At 42.4% G+C, this 15,351-nt stretch overlaps 1 protein-coding gene and 1 pseudogene across 3 annotated transcripts; one reads left to right on the forward strand and one right to left on the reverse strand.

Annotated features, from left to right (window-relative positions):
- Positions 1–236: 236 nt before the first annotated feature.
- Positions 237–9,568, reverse strand: LOC311108643 (mitochondrial basic amino acids transporter-like). Of its 2 annotated transcripts, XM_084151332.1 has the most exons (6): positions 9,165–9,568; positions 5,338–5,381; positions 5,028–5,076; positions 4,586–4,669; positions 3,602–3,809; positions 479–1,272 (listed from the first exon to the last, which is right to left on the reverse strand). In XM_084151332.1, exons 5-6 carry the CDS (start codon positions 3,807–3,809, stop codon positions 704–706), a joined length of 777 nt encoding a protein of 258 aa, XP_084007458.1. In that variant the 5' UTR covers positions 4,586–4,669; positions 5,028–5,076; positions 5,338–5,381; positions 9,165–9,568; the 3' UTR covers positions 479–703. The 2 variants fall into 2 exon arrangements, with proteins under 2 accessions (XP_084007457.1, XP_084007458.1); XM_084151331.1 differs by lacking the exon at positions 5,028–5,076 and having other exon boundaries at positions 237–1,272.
- Positions 9,569–12,072: 2,504 nt separating this feature from the next.
- LOC311108408 (solute carrier family 25 member 47-A-like) lies at positions 12,073–14,607 on the forward strand (annotated as a pseudogene). The gene is made up of 5 exons (XR_014615898.1): positions 12,073–12,108; positions 12,244–12,316; positions 12,438–12,613; positions 13,635–13,919; positions 14,199–14,607. The product of XR_014615898.1 is annotated as a solute carrier family 25 member 47-A-like (transcript).
- The last annotated feature ends 744 nt before the right edge of the window (positions 14,608–15,351 follow it).

Consider the following 15,351-nt stretch of genomic DNA (forward strand, 5'->3'; position numbering starts at 1 on the left):
CTTGTCGGAACCAACAAAATATACCCAGTTGGATAATTTTTTGTTAGTTTCCTAACTAAAAATACACACGCTGCTGCTAATGTGTATTATCTATCCTGTTGCCTAGTCACTTTACCCCTACCTATATGTACAGTACATAGCTACCTCAATTACCTCGTACCCCTGCACATCGACTCAGTACTGGGGCTCCCTGTATACAGCCATGTTATTTTAACTCTTTATTTTTATTTGTTATTCACTGTGTATTTATTCCCCATGTCACTATTTCTATTCTATATTTAAAAAATATATCTTATCTTTAACTCTGCATTGTTGGAAAAGGACCCGTAAGTAAGCATTTCACTGTTAGTCTAAACCTGTTGTCTACGAAGCATGTGACAAATAACATTTGATTTGATTACAGTCCTAGTTCGTAGACTTGTGGTCGTACCAGTTAGTACCAGCGACCTAACCATAACCATTTTGTTTTTTTTTCTTTATCTCATCTTCCAACATTATCAGTGCTTCAAGTAAATTATAAGTAAATTATATTTACAAGTCAAGTGGCGACACAGCATATCTATAGATATACAAATAGCTGAATCAGGAGTCTATGTGTTTCCATACTCAGAGATTCAAAGGGCATTGGGCCCCTATGGGTTTCCCTCCCTCCCCCACCCCACAGTAGAGCAGCTCAGGTGGGAGTAACACCTCCAGACTCAGGTCACAGGCTGGAGGCTTGGGCCTGCTGCTGTAGCTGTGTGTGGTGAGCTGTGCCGGGGGACGCCGGTTCACAGTCCTTGGGCCCCTCCTCCACCCCCCGTGCGTACATCAGCACCAGAGTGACTGTGGCGAAGGTGACAGCGTTGACGGGAAACGCCCTGAGCAGGGTGGAGGTGAGACCTCGCGTGAACACTCTGAGCCCCTCCCTTCTCACACTCTGCCGCACGCAGTCAGCGATGCTGCTGTACTGGTAGACTCCGCCCATCCCGTCCGCCTGGAGGCGGGACTTAATCACGTCCACAGGATAGGTGGACAGCCAGCAGGTGACCCCGGACATCCCGCCGGCAAATAGCAGCTTGGGGATCATGTAAGGTTCGCCGGGCTCGCAGCCAATGGAGCGGGTCAGAAAGTCATAGGTCAGGAAGTAGACTCCAAAGCAGGGGGTCTCTCGGATCAGCGTGGTGACCATGCCGCGGTTCACCCCCAGCAGCCCCTCCCGCTTGTAGATACTGGCCAGGCAGTCCAGGGAGTTCTTGTACAGCTTCCTCTTGGACTTCTTCTCCCCAGTGCCTTAGTAACACAGTATAATTATAAATACTAGTGATGGGCACCAATATGGAAAGGTTGTCAACTTTTTATTAAAGTTATTGCCATTGGTGAACCCTTTGAACTCAAATGCTATGGTACACACGCTTTCCTAGCAGTGCAGGGGCAGAGCAGAGTACATTATGCTAGCTAGCTCAGATAATCTAAAATGTTATTTGCTACAGAGGTAGCTAAGTGGCTAGCTTGAAGGGCAGTGTGTGATCCACAAATTGTTTGATTTGTTGGCTAATTAGCTAGGTTGGCTAGTTAGCTGGCTTGGCTAGTTAGCTGGCTTGGCTAGTTAGCTAGGTTGCTCCACCACCAGATGTTGCAGAAACCAACTAATGTGTATGAATGAAACATGGAACACTTTTGCCTAGAAAAGTATTCTTGCAAGTGTTGGCAACCGTTTTTGTTATATTACAGTAACAAATCCCTCATCAAATCATGATATGGCACACTCCTAAGGCAGTGCTGCATGTTTGCAATAACAACATATATATTCATTTTTTTTTACAACATACAGTGCCTTCGGAAAGTATTCAGGCCCCATGACTTTTTCCACATTTTGTTAAGTTACAGCCTTATTATAAAATTTATTAAATTCATTTTTTGCCTCATCAATCTACACACAATACCCTGTAATGACAAAATGAAAACAGGTTTATAGAAGGAAAAAAAAAACAGAAATACATTATTTACATAAGTATTCAGACCCTTTGCTACGAGACTTGAAATTGAGCTCAGGTGCATCCTGTTTCCATTGATCATCCTTGAGATGTTTCTACATCTTGATTGGAGTCCACCTGTGGTAAATTCAATTGATTGGACATGATTTGGAAAAACATACACCTGTCTATATAAGGTCCCACAGTTGACAGTGTATGTCAGAGCAAAAACCAAGCCATGAGGTCGAAGGAATTGTCCATAGAGCTCCGAGACAGGATTGTGTAGAGACACAGAAGGTCCCCAAGAACACAGTGGCCTCCATTATTCTTAAATGGAAGAAGTTTGGAACCACCAAGACTCTTCCTAGAACTGGCCATCCGGCCAAACTGAGCAATCGGAGGAGAAGGGTCTTGGTCAGGGAGGTGACCAAGAACCTGATTGTCACTCTGACAGAGCTGCAGAGTTCCTCTGTGGAGATGGGAGAAACTTCCAGAAGGACAAGAATTTCTGCTTCACTCCACCAATCAGGACTTTGTTCTAGAGTGGCCAGACAGAAGCCACTCCTCAGTAAAAGGCACGACAGCCTCTTGGAGTTTGCCAAAAGGCACCTAAAGACTCTCAGACCACGAGAAACAAGATTGAACTCTTTGGCCTGAATGCCAAGCGTCACGTCTGGAGGAAACCTGTACCATCCCTACGGTGAAGCATGGTGGTGGCAGCATCATGCTGTGGGGATGTTTTTTCAGCAGCAGGGACTGGGAGACTAGTCAGGATCAAAGGAAAGATTAACGGAGCAAAGTACAGAGAGATCCTTGATGAAAAACCTGCTCCAATGCGCTCAGGACCTCAGACTGGGCCGAACATACACCTTCCAACAGGACAACGACCCTAAACACTCAGCCAAGACAAGGCAGGAGTGGCTTCGGGACAAGTCTGAATGTCCTAGAGTGGCCCAGCCAGAGCTCAGACTTGAACATCTCTGGAGAGACCTGAAAATAGCTGTGCAGCGACGCTCCCCATCCAACCTGACAGAGCTTGAGAGGATCTGCAGAGAAGAATGGGAGAAATTGCCCAAATACAGGTGTGCCAAGCTTGTAGCGTCAAAGAAGACTCGAGACTGTAATCGCTGCCAAAGGTGCTTCAACAAAGTACTGAGTAAAGGGTCTGAATATTTATGTAAATGTAATATTATTTTTTTCTTTCTTTTTTTAAAAATAGAAATTTGCATAATTTTCTAAAAACCTGTTTTTGCTTTGTCATTATGGGGTATTGTGTGTAGATTGATGAGGGGTGGGGGGACAATTTAATCAATTTTAGAATAGGGCTGTAACACAACAAAATGTGGAAAAGTCAAGGGGTCTGAATACTTTGCGAATGCACTGTACCTCACTCATATTGATATCAAAAACGTGATATTCATGTATTTAATATATATTTCCACACTATGAGGTTGGAATAATACTGTGACATTTTTTATTTTTGACCATTTAAATTTAAAACAATCACAGTAAGGTACTTTCATTACCCATAAATGATTTGATATTGAGATCAAAACAGCTGCATTGGACCTTTAAGCAGTTAGAAAAAGAGTGGAGACAACTACAATTCTCTCCATGTAAAAGCCCATTATTTTGGTAATACCTACCTTGCATCTGCATGCGTGTCTTGGCCAGCTCCATGGGACAGCAGATGACACACTGTATGGCCCCGGCTGCTGCCCCAGCCAGGAACTGGTTCATTGGGGTGTCATGGCCCAGGTAACGCATGGTGTTGCCATGCACTCCAAACACTATGGCATTGATGAAGGTTAAGCCCATCATGGGGGAGCCGATGCCTTTGTACAGCCCAAACATCTGGGTAGGGAGGGGGAAACGGGAGGGAAGGGGAGATGGAGGGTGAAGGAGGGAGAGATGGGGCAGGTAGAGAGAGAGAAAAATAGAAGGGTGGATATTAGAAAGAGACTGTATTCAAGGCTATGGACTCTTGTGTAGCATGAAAAGGGAGCCACATAATTCTAAATCAAATTTGCATGTCGTAGAATCCATGTATAAATAAAACATATATATATGGGGGATTGGAACTGATGCAGACAATTATATTTATAGAAACCACAATCTATCTGCAATATTAAAGCTGACCTACCCCTAAAAAAACGTTTTTGTTGTTGTTGTTAAAACCCTGTTATAAGCCATCTATAAGAGAAAACAAACCAAAATTCCCCAATTACCCTATTTACCAGTGCCTCTCCTATCCCACCCCTGTGAGTATTTCAGCTGGCCCATAGCAATGGCATCCCACTCAGTCACAAGACCGGTGAGTTCATCTGACACAGACAGTTTCCAGGATCAGCCCTCAGGACACACTGACCTCATTAATAGCACCACAACAAATGCCAAAACAGCTTCAGGCCAAGAGACCCAATGAGCCATAACCTCTGTGAATAACTCAAGCAGAGCAGACCTCAATGTGGTTGTGCTGATAGGAGAGTGACCAAAGTGCCATCAAACAAAAATGTAGCCTATAGGGCTATAATATATCAAATATGACAACTTGACATGGGCTAATCACCTGTTAAAATTTTAATTGGAGACAGTTTCCACTAAATGATAAAGATGTATGTAGGACTTACCGACTCCTGCCGTACGATGGACTGGAAACAGTGGTAGGTCCCGCGGTAAAGAGGCTTGTCCACATTCTGGACCTGGAGTCTCACCTGCAATACAAACACAGGTCAAGGGTCAAAGGTCAAATAGAACCTGGACGGCCAATCAGCATCCCTCCTGAACCAACAAACACTTTCTGACAACACTATCACAACATAGGAACAAAAGGGAGGGAATATGGAGTATGATGCCATTACACACAAATATATGTGCTGCCATGAAGTGTACAAACATGTTTTTTCTGACACAACTTGGTGAATGTACATTAAGTCAGACATCAAAGAGTTACTTAGGGCTTTCTGTTGATAGGGGATGGGGAAGGGTCCTATTCTTGTTGTGGTTCAACAAAACCAAGACAGTCCAAGTGAGACAGAGATAGGTGGATGGATTGACCTTTGCTGTACTTACTACAGTGTACTGTTGTGAAGAAGTATCTACTAACACAGTAAGACCTTTTCTGTGAAACGAAGAAAGTCCCTGTTACAGGTAACAAGAAAATCTCCCACAATTATTAAGCCTATGTAAGCTAAGGATGTATACAATATCAGCACCATACATACAAATAGCATCTGTTATAGTGTAGAGATCATCCCTTTACCCAAACCATACTGTATTGCAGCATTTATGGTTGGTCTGAGACAAGCAGCAACTCTATTGAACTTAGTGACTGCAAGCTTTATTTGCATACAAGGAAAGAAACAAGAAAAACTAAACTTACCTTAACTGTGTCAAACGGGTGTCCTACTAAGACTCCGGCAGCACCTTAAGAGAATAATGAGAGAGCCATTATAGACAGGATAGCCTATAGCCAACGCTATACTTAACTGAGAGCAGATTGTTTCAAGTAAACATTGGGCTACTGTACTGTGTGTTACACTGATTATTCAGACAGTTTGAGAAGTTGTATTCTGGTAGGGGGAATAAATCTAAATTACAGATTTTTACATGCCTTATTGCAACACAATTGTGGATGTAAACAAAATAAATAGCTGTGTCCGCTTTTCAGATCACAACTTCAGAGATTGTAAACATACCCCTTTAATGTTGGCTATCACCTCACATAGAGGACATCACATCAGACTGCCAAAAATATAAGCTGCAATTCATCCGAGATGGAAATGTAAACCCTGTAGCCAACAACAACCTGCAACTGTAAACAAATAGCAGCCCTGGGTTCAAATAGTATTTGAAATCTTTCAAATACTTTGAGCGTTTGCTCGAACCTGCTTTGCGAGCCAGATGGGTGGGATTTGCAGTTGAGATGATTATATTGGTCCATTAAGCCAGACAGGCTAAATCAGGCACCAGTAAAGTATTTGAAATTATATAAAATAATATTTGAACCCAGGTTTGAGACAGTGATGCTATCTGGATCTAGAAAGTGCTGATAAATATCTGGCAAGGCCACTGGGGAGAGAGCGTGATTCTTCAGGACTAGTCCTGATGACTGCTCTACAAGTTAGCCTACATAACGTGTTCAGGGGTACCCAACCCTACCTTGTTCCGATGCCATTTTGAGACATCTCACTACTGACGCTGGTATTTTGGTGTAACCTTACCTAATACAAGCCCTCTCCTCCCCTCCCCTTGGTTCTGACTGGAGTGAAACCTCAGCCCTGGGCCCTGACAGCAACTGTCCTGCTATAGGCCTTGATATAGGCCTACAGAACTATCCTCCATATTGGCACCAAACGTTCCATAACAACATTCTGAAATGAAATGTATTGTGCACCAGCATGGCGCCCATGAGAAAGCCACAACCCAAACAGAGTTTGCAGAGCTCTGGTTACTGGCCATCTCTCCAGCTATGGTCTGTCTGTGCCTTTCTGGACTGGCTAGAACAGCTAGGCTAATCCTAACTAAGCAGCACCTGCTGTGTCACAGTGGGAGGACAGGCCCCAGCCAGCCAATAAGAGCCAGGCCACTTATATAAACCAGTCAAAGAACAGCAGTAGGCATATGTTAGTTGCAAGGGGATCACAAGTCAACACAGTGACCTCAGAGAAACTACCACCATTATTTGTGTCTTTGTGAACAGGCAGGCAAGCGGCAATTATGGTAATATTTGTACCTTAGGTATAATATACCTTAGGTATTAATACCACAGTAGCTACAGTGGAACAAACTACCAGTACCTGGGCAATTTGCAAAGTTGAGCTGTTTCTTTATTTTCCTTCACTTTTTGTATCTACTTAAAATTTGCAGTGGTACAGTATTATGCAAAGGTCTGTGTCTGCCTGGTACAAGGGAACTACGTAAGTTATTAATTTCCCTATCAGGGCTCTACGCTGACCTTTTTTACAAGGAGCACGCGCACGCCTATGTTGAAAAATGCAGGTGCACACAGATATTTAGGAGCACAATTTAAAAAATGTGAGGTATTAAAGCTAGAATCCTTCATTTGTCTAGGTGTGCTGGTGCTATTAAATAAAAAAATCCAGGTCGCACAGCGAAATATTTAGGCGCATATGCGAGTAAAATGGTCACACTGTAGAGCCCTGCCTAGTCACCTTGGAATGATTGCTTTGAAGGACTAATGCAAAGAGTTTCCTGAAAACGGCGGGAGATATCAGTGGAACTGATTTACAAATGCTCAGGGGCTTGTCATCATTTTTGGAGGGTGCCATGTTGCCACCAACAGTTCTAGTCAGAATTCCAATTAGAATGTTACGGAACATTTGGTGCCAACATGGAGGTTAGTTTACACCCATGTATGGTTATGGCTCAGCTCCAAATAGTGGGCCTAGTAGGCCTACACTTCCATATAATACCAAAGTTGCCCTCTGAGTCGAGTCAGAGCTTTTCCCTGCCATTCCACTCGCGTTGAGCATATGGGTCCCTCCCCTATGGGTTTACATGTACACCAAGCCACTCCACAGCAGATTAGTGACAGGGGGGAGGGAGAGCGTAATTGGTCTGTGAAGGGGTGTGTGTGGATGGATGCCTCTCCTTTTTACAGTAGAGCTATCTTAGGTTGTCTGTTCCAGTCTGCTATGCTATAGGAACATAGTCCTACATGCTTTCCATTCTTCACAGGGTGTACAGAGGACACCAATGAAGCTTGTGGGCGGCTGGAAAACACCTGCGGTAGGATTTCTAGGCTATGTCCTAGTGAGAAGGAAGAAAGGAAGCAATCTTATCTTGAATATTGATAAGTAACCTTTTATGATTGTTAATTGGTGCATAAATCATTGATTGATGGAGCAGTAGCTGAAACCACAGATGTATTATTTATCATAAATCCTTTCACCAGGGAAGAAATATACTTTTTGCTTTCAACAACATAAACGTGTTCTTCCTGGAGAGCAAGGCCACCCACTTAGACCTGACCACCTATAAACGAATCTAACTTAGAACAATAGTACCAAGGTTACATTGAAGACCACTGGAATCAGATACCCAAATAAGGTCTAACTCTGAAATACCCATAACCCCAGATTTCCAGCTTTTCTGACATAGCATAGGAGCTACTTTTTTTCTGACACCAGATAGCAGACTCAACATGACTTGCACCAACCTGACTTTCCAAATATATCTACATTACAACAATTGTCATGCCTACCGATTATTCAGACTGTAGGCTACAGTTAGTCTGTGTACCAGTCTTTTTAGCTAACATTCCACTCCTTGCCACTCCTGCCATTCAAATGACCGGAGTGGCAAGGAGTGGAATGTAATAGCTGAACAGAGATGGCAACCAGGCTAGGCTACAGTACTTTTAGGTGTCAAATGTATATTGTTTGCTATTTCAGTTATGCTGTTCAGTGCTTGACTTGGGCAGGAGCTCACTGGAGCTGGGCACCTAAAATGTTACACTGCTTGAGCGCCTTCCTCTTATAGAATAGTATTCGCTCAAAAGTATTGTGGAGCTCCTGCACCTAAATATTAATATTAACACCCAAAATGAGTACTGGCACCTATTTCAGTGCAAGTCACGCACTGATGATGTTACAATAAGACAAGGAGTGATTGTTTTCATGCATTGTCTCTGAATAGTTCCAGACAGCTATATGATGTTAAGTGTTTTCCATCGCTAGATAGAATTTGGAGAATGCTCCTTGTGTGCTGACTTGCGCCAAGAACAAAAGTGTGGTTGATATCACGTATCACACGATGCTAGTACGCCGGGTAGTTAACCGCTTGATGGGAATAAATCGAGAGCTTCACAATGTCAACATTGTGTAAACTACAGTATGTAAGAATTCATTTCTCAAATAGCACGTTTGGTTTTAGGCCAAGTATATGTGTGTGAGTGGTAACGTTAGGTGTGATGATGGATGGATGACATAGCTACAGGGACAGCTTGTGTAGTGCCTAGCGTGTGTGGGTATGGCTACAGTAGCTATAGACATCACTAGCCGACTAAACTCAACTCCACGATTTACGATCGTGGTGTTGAGTGAAAATCGTGGAGTTGAGTTTAATCGGCTAGCTACCCGCACCAACCAGTCAGACACGGGATGTGCTACAGTAGTAGCTAGCCTTCCAACATTGGCTGCAGTAGTAGCTAGCTGGAAAGCGATGCGTGTTTCAAATCAGACTTACCTCCAATGCAGCCAGCAAGAAAGTCCATAACCAGTCTTCAGCACAAGTTTGCGATTCAGGAGGCAGTGATATGTCAATTAACTATTATTAGATACTTTTTGAAACAGATTCGTTTGACACCGACACAACTTGATGCAACACGTCGTAAGTTACACAGCTAGCGCGGGAAGCCAGCTAACTACTGTAGCTAGTAAGCTAGCTACGTCGCTTGCCACTTAGCTAGCTACTATAGCTGGCTAAAGTTTTTGTTTAGTCCTAGCAAGGCAAATGTGCTATAAACTTGCTAGATAATATATATTTGTTGATATATCTGCGGCCGTTAGAGTTAGCTAGCTACACGACCTCCATGAGCTGTCCTAGCTAAATGACTTTACACTCCTCTCTGCCATACACTCGGTCTGTCTGACCAACGTTTTGACAGATGACATTGAAGGTGTGTACCACCTGGGGCATATTCAATACACCGATTCTGTTACAAAACGTTTCTTTAACAGAAGCAAGCGGAACAAAACGGGGCGGGACATACCTGCATTTGTCCAATAGAAATTCACGATTTTCTCTGTTTGCTTCCGTTTGGTTCTTAAAAGGTAAACGGTTTCCGTAATGAATACATCCCTACTTCGTGTAAACATCGTATCCACTCACATTACAGTGCCTAAGCCGCAATCCCCCTTTTCGATTTTACCCCAAAAGCGTATTGGTTGTGCACGAAAATACTAGTAATGGGAAGTTCGGCTCTTTTTACTGACTCTGAGCTTTTCGACTCATTCAGTAAAAATAACGAATATTTCGACTAATTTCGTTCACTTGAGTCAGTTATGCCCAGAGCACGCAGGACGCCCTACCCGCGAACGATGAACTGAAAACTCGAGAGTCATGATTCTTCGAGCCTTTCGTTCACCATAGGAGGATTTTTGGAGCTGTCATTTGTGACTGGGACTTGTAAACAATGTACATTTGTTGATTGCTTGGCATACAAATAAGATTACTTATTGATACATTTGAAACGAGGTCTAGTTGTGGCCGGAACCGGACTAGATTGCGAACGACTCTTTAGGAATGTATTGCTTGACTGCTGTGAGGGTGATAAGTAGTCAGACAATTCACACTAAATTTGCTCACAATTTGAAATTGCGAGTGAGACAAGAGTGGAAACTCGCGAGTTCAGGATGATCGTGCAAGACTACTATGAATTTGAGAGGTAAAACATTTCTCTAACCTCATTCTTTAGCATTATGTGTCAGGGCTACCATTATGTTTACATTAAGACTAAGGAGAGCACCATTACGTTAAAACATTATTATGTTACACAATATTAGATGCGTAACTTCCTGTACAGCAATGCTTCAGAGACGCCTTTCCTCTTATCACAGCATTCCTTGCTAATGGATACCTAAGATTTCCCCCGTCGGTGTATAGCCTGAGAGTGAAAATGAAATTTCAGTTAGGATTTTAGACCCTTCTTTCTATTTCTTGTTATGTCTACCTTTTTTTGTACTAAATTATATTTTAAATTGGTTCCAAATTGCAATCACTGTAGTCCTGTGTAAACCAATTAGCCTGACAAGCATGTTCATGTAAATATTTCGATTAATCATTGTGACACTGAATTTTGAAAGGAGGCTGTCAAATAGTTTCATGATATTTACTTGTAGTACATGGAACCAGCAAAGTAATAGTGCAGACTGTAGGAAGACTGATTTGATTGTCTTTTATTTATTTAATGTCATGGTCAACCATCACACATCTATAAGACAAAGACAAAAACATTAGTGAAATAAAGTAGTACATCCAATCACTAATTGAAGAATGACTACAATTAAGGTCAAGTAGCAGCCTTGACCCCATTCATATTGATAGACCAAATATTTGCTAATGAAACAGCTTATAAAGCAGCATCCTGACTTATGAGCCTCTGAGGCTGCTATTGAATCTGATCAGCCTGGCAGGAATAGAGCTCACCCACTGGATCATATGCATCAGCCTATAAGGCACTTTGACTGCTAATATGCCTGCAAGGAGCTTTTCTCATGAAACAGCCTACAAGGCAGCTTTCACTGGTGTAGAGAGGAGTAGGCAGGAGGCAGTCATAGTTTTAGAACTACTGAATTTATTTAAGCACCATAGATCAAAGCGGGACAAAACCCAAATGCTGTTGTGCTCAAAATATTTCTTCATAAACAAAAAGGTACAGGGCAAACCTAAAGTGCAAAATAAAAAGTACTCAGGAAATAGTAGGAGAGATTCCTCTCAGGAAAACAAGTAACATTTACAATGACCGACAAAGACAAATGGCAGAGGTAGTATTTATATACAGTGATAGAGTGGTCCACAAACGAAGGGAAAAGATGAGAGGAGGAGAGTACATAGAGGCTAGAATGAATACAGTGTGGCTGCTATGATCAGGGGTGTATTCATTCTGCTGATTCTTTTGAAAAACGTTTCTTAAACGGAGGCAAACGAAACGGGGATAACAATACCTGATTTTGTCCAATAGAAACTCTTGTTTGCAACTGTTGGACTAATGATTACACCATAAAGAAGATAGATGCAGGCAAGAGTGTGCAAGGCGGTGTTGAATGTGTCACTGTCTGTCCATGTGTCACTGTCTATCATCTAAAACATTTCTCATGACCTGTGTGCACCTACGTTGTAAACGTTCATTCATAGGCTAGGTTGCAGCAACCTCATGATGGGTATAGGGGAAATTCGAGTATCATGTAGTAGACTAAACCTATCGATGTAACAATGAACTGGGTGAATGGAATATGAATGACAGTAATCCAACATGCTGTAATAGAAATAAGGATCATGCTCATGAAAAAAAAATATTGTCCTACCTCATCATAAACGGCACTGACCGCCACTGATGTGTGTGGTCTTTATAATTTCCTAAACATAACGGACATGTGGTGCAGTGGGCTATCCTCTTGACACAGTAAAGGTAAGCGTTTTGATAATGTATTTAATTGAAGTGAAGACATACATACCTAAAGATGCTGCTATGAGCCTTTTTTGGGAAAATATCATTCTGGTGATGACAACTCCTGCTTGGCTGAACTCTTCCTTACATTGACAGGTGAGGATACAAACTCAGAAGCAGTTCACTGGGATATGGCAGTGCTTCGTAAACAACGTTATCAAAAGAAGGGGTGAGTATAAATATTTTCCGGCAGAAAGTAGTCCTATTCAGTCGGTTCATCAGTCACCTTATCTTATAGTCTAAATTGAGAAGCACACTGACCCACCCTCCCCTCTCTCCTGTATCTCCAGGTCCATGGCTTCTTCAAGGGAAGAAGCCTGTTACCATGGATTCCATTACTTCCTCTGTGATGTTTGGGATGTACAGGAACTGCTGCCAGTGTCTCAGTCAGCTGAGGGGGGGACCAGGAACCCCAAACACCAAACTAGAAATCTTCCTCTCCGGCCAGGCTGGGGGTGTGGCTACAGTGAGGAGTTCTATTTCTGAGGATAGTTATTATTTTGTTGTGTTTTTTTAACCTTCACAGGATGCACTCAGTGTGATTGCATGGCAATTTAATTTACGTTCTAAAGGAGGAACAATGCCATATTATCCAAACTTGGGTCCCTATTTACATGATTTGGCTTTAACACATGACTTAATGTTTAAAAAACATACGGATGAGCTAGTTAAAAAGCTAAGATTTAAAGTGGGCTTCTTTTTTAGAAATAGATCTTGCCTCTCCCTAAATAGCAGGAAGCAGATTGTAGTCGACTTTTCTGTCAGTTCTAGATTATGGTGACACCATTTAGCAAATTGCAGCAGCAACTAATCTTAAACTTTTGGATGCCATCTACCATAGCACCATTCGTTTTATCACTGGTGACAGTTTTAATACCACTGCATCCTGTATCAAAAGGTTGGCTGGTCCTCATTAAAGTCCCGTAGATCAATTCATTACTCCCTTGTTGTTTACAAAGCCCCACTACACAAGCTACCAACTTATCGAACTTCGTTGCTAACGTATAAAAGAATGAGATACCAAACCCGTTCACAGGGTTGGTTAACTCTTCAGATTCCTTGGGTCTCCACGGAATTAGGTAAATCTGCTGTTAGTTTTCACTCTCCACATTTTTGGAATCACTTACAGAATTCCTTACATTTGGATTCCCTGGTGCCACTAAGGCATTTAAAAACCCTGATGATAGATGAGTTCACTGAGGTGTGCAATTGTTTTGATTGATTGATTTAGCTAGGAACTTGTTTATGATGGCTGTGAGGTTGGTGATGTTCTGGTGTAGTGTATTTCTTATTGTATTTTGTATCTTTTGCTTTGTGGTCTCACTGCACCATTGAAAATGAGACCCTGGTCTCAATTGGGCTCCCCTGATTAAATAAAAGTTAATAAAATAAATATAAGTCCTGTTACTGTGTAATTACTGTGTAACTATCTGCCAACCGGTATGTGAATTCACTGACAGTCCCATTTCCTTATTCTGGTCTCTTAGGTGACAGTGATGGCACCAGGTGACATAGTGAAGGTGAGGCTGAAGTGTCAGACAGAGTCCATGCGAGCCAGAAAAGGAGCCAACCTGCCCAAACCCAAGTACCGCAGCTCCGTCCACTGTCTGCTGAACATCGTCAGAGAGGAGGGGGTGCTGGGGTTCTACGGGGGGGGGGGGGGGGGGGGGGCTCTGCTTCTCATGCTGAGGGATGGCTGTCCTACGCCACCTACTTCCTGACTTACAGCACGCTCTGTGAGTGGTTCACCTCGACTGGGAAGAAGGGACCAGGTGGGTGAGATTCTATAGGCCAAAAGTTGACCTTTTGACCCTCAAACTGTTTTATATTGATCCAAAGGTGGGTCTTACAGTGCACAACAGGATGCAACGTTACAGGAAGTTAAGATATAAATGTGTTCTGTAGTACTGCATATTAACGGCAACAGTCTAAATGTTGACCCTTATGAATGAGCCTTTGGCTTCTAGTCTACAAATGCTACATTTATTATTGTGTAGTCTATAGAGAGCATGTAACCCTATCTCCTTACCATTATGTCTTTGGATTACCAGAGTGGACGGGGGATGCTGGTGGGTGGGTGAGGTGGCTGGTATGACCGGCTGGACAGTAGGTACACCCATGGATGTGATAAAGGCTCATCTCCAGATGGACAGAGATGTGGATATCAAGAGATACAAGGGCTTTGTCCACTACATCACAGAGACGGTCAGGTTGAAGGGGTGAGGGGGTGTTCTTCAGGAGCCTGGGAATCAACTGTCTACGTGCCTTCCCTGTCAACATGGTGGTGTTCGCTATCTACGAACTCCTGGTAGTCTTCCTCAGAACACAACCTGTTGTTATAGAACCCCCCACACTGGAGTTTAAGTAAGGCACTAGACCAGGGAGGGCAACTTTGATGGGGGTGGGGGCCACAAAAAATAGGAACTCATCATGAGGGGTAATTGTTTTTGAAAACCAAGAATGTACGGGCAGTTATACAGTATTATGTGCCCGTATAAACATTAAGGCTCTTAATACTTACAGCTCATTACCTAACAGTAGCATACCAGATGGATTCAGGTAGCATTTAAACAGGAGTGCAAAGCAAAACATAGAAGCTTGGCCTCTGTGGCCTTTGTGTTGCTACTTTGCATGCTGATAGTAAACATGACATACTACTGTACATACCAGACACATTAGGTTATAAACAAAGAACACATGCCACTTCATAGGAGCAATATGATAGTTGTATCAGTATGACTCATCTCTGTGTTGATTTTGACTGTTGTATTCTGTGTATTACTCAGGTACTCATGACATCATCATGAATAAATAACTGCTGTTCATGGACAATGCTGTAACCATCGATACTCTATCTATCTATCTATCTATCTATCTATCTATCTATCTATCTATCTATCTATCTATCTATCTATCTATCTATCTATCTATCTATCTATCTATCTATCTATCTATCTATCTATCTATCTATCTATCTATCTATCTATCTATCTATCTATCTATCTATCTATCTATCTATCTATCTATCTATCTATCTATCAAAATAAAGGAAACACTTGAGTAAATGAGGGATACAAAGTATATTGAAATCAGGTGCTTCCACAAAGGTGTGGTTCCTGAGCAATTCCTAAGCAATCCCATGCTTGGGGTCATGTATATAAATGCTGGGCAGGTCCAGTTGCCCATTATTTTGGCTACCATGGC

Source organism: Coregonus lavaretus (genome assembly GCF_964263955.1).
Source record: "Coregonus lavaretus genome assembly, chromosome: 33".
Taxonomy (NCBI): Eukaryota; Metazoa; Chordata; class Actinopteri; order Salmoniformes; family Salmonidae; genus Coregonus; species Coregonus lavaretus.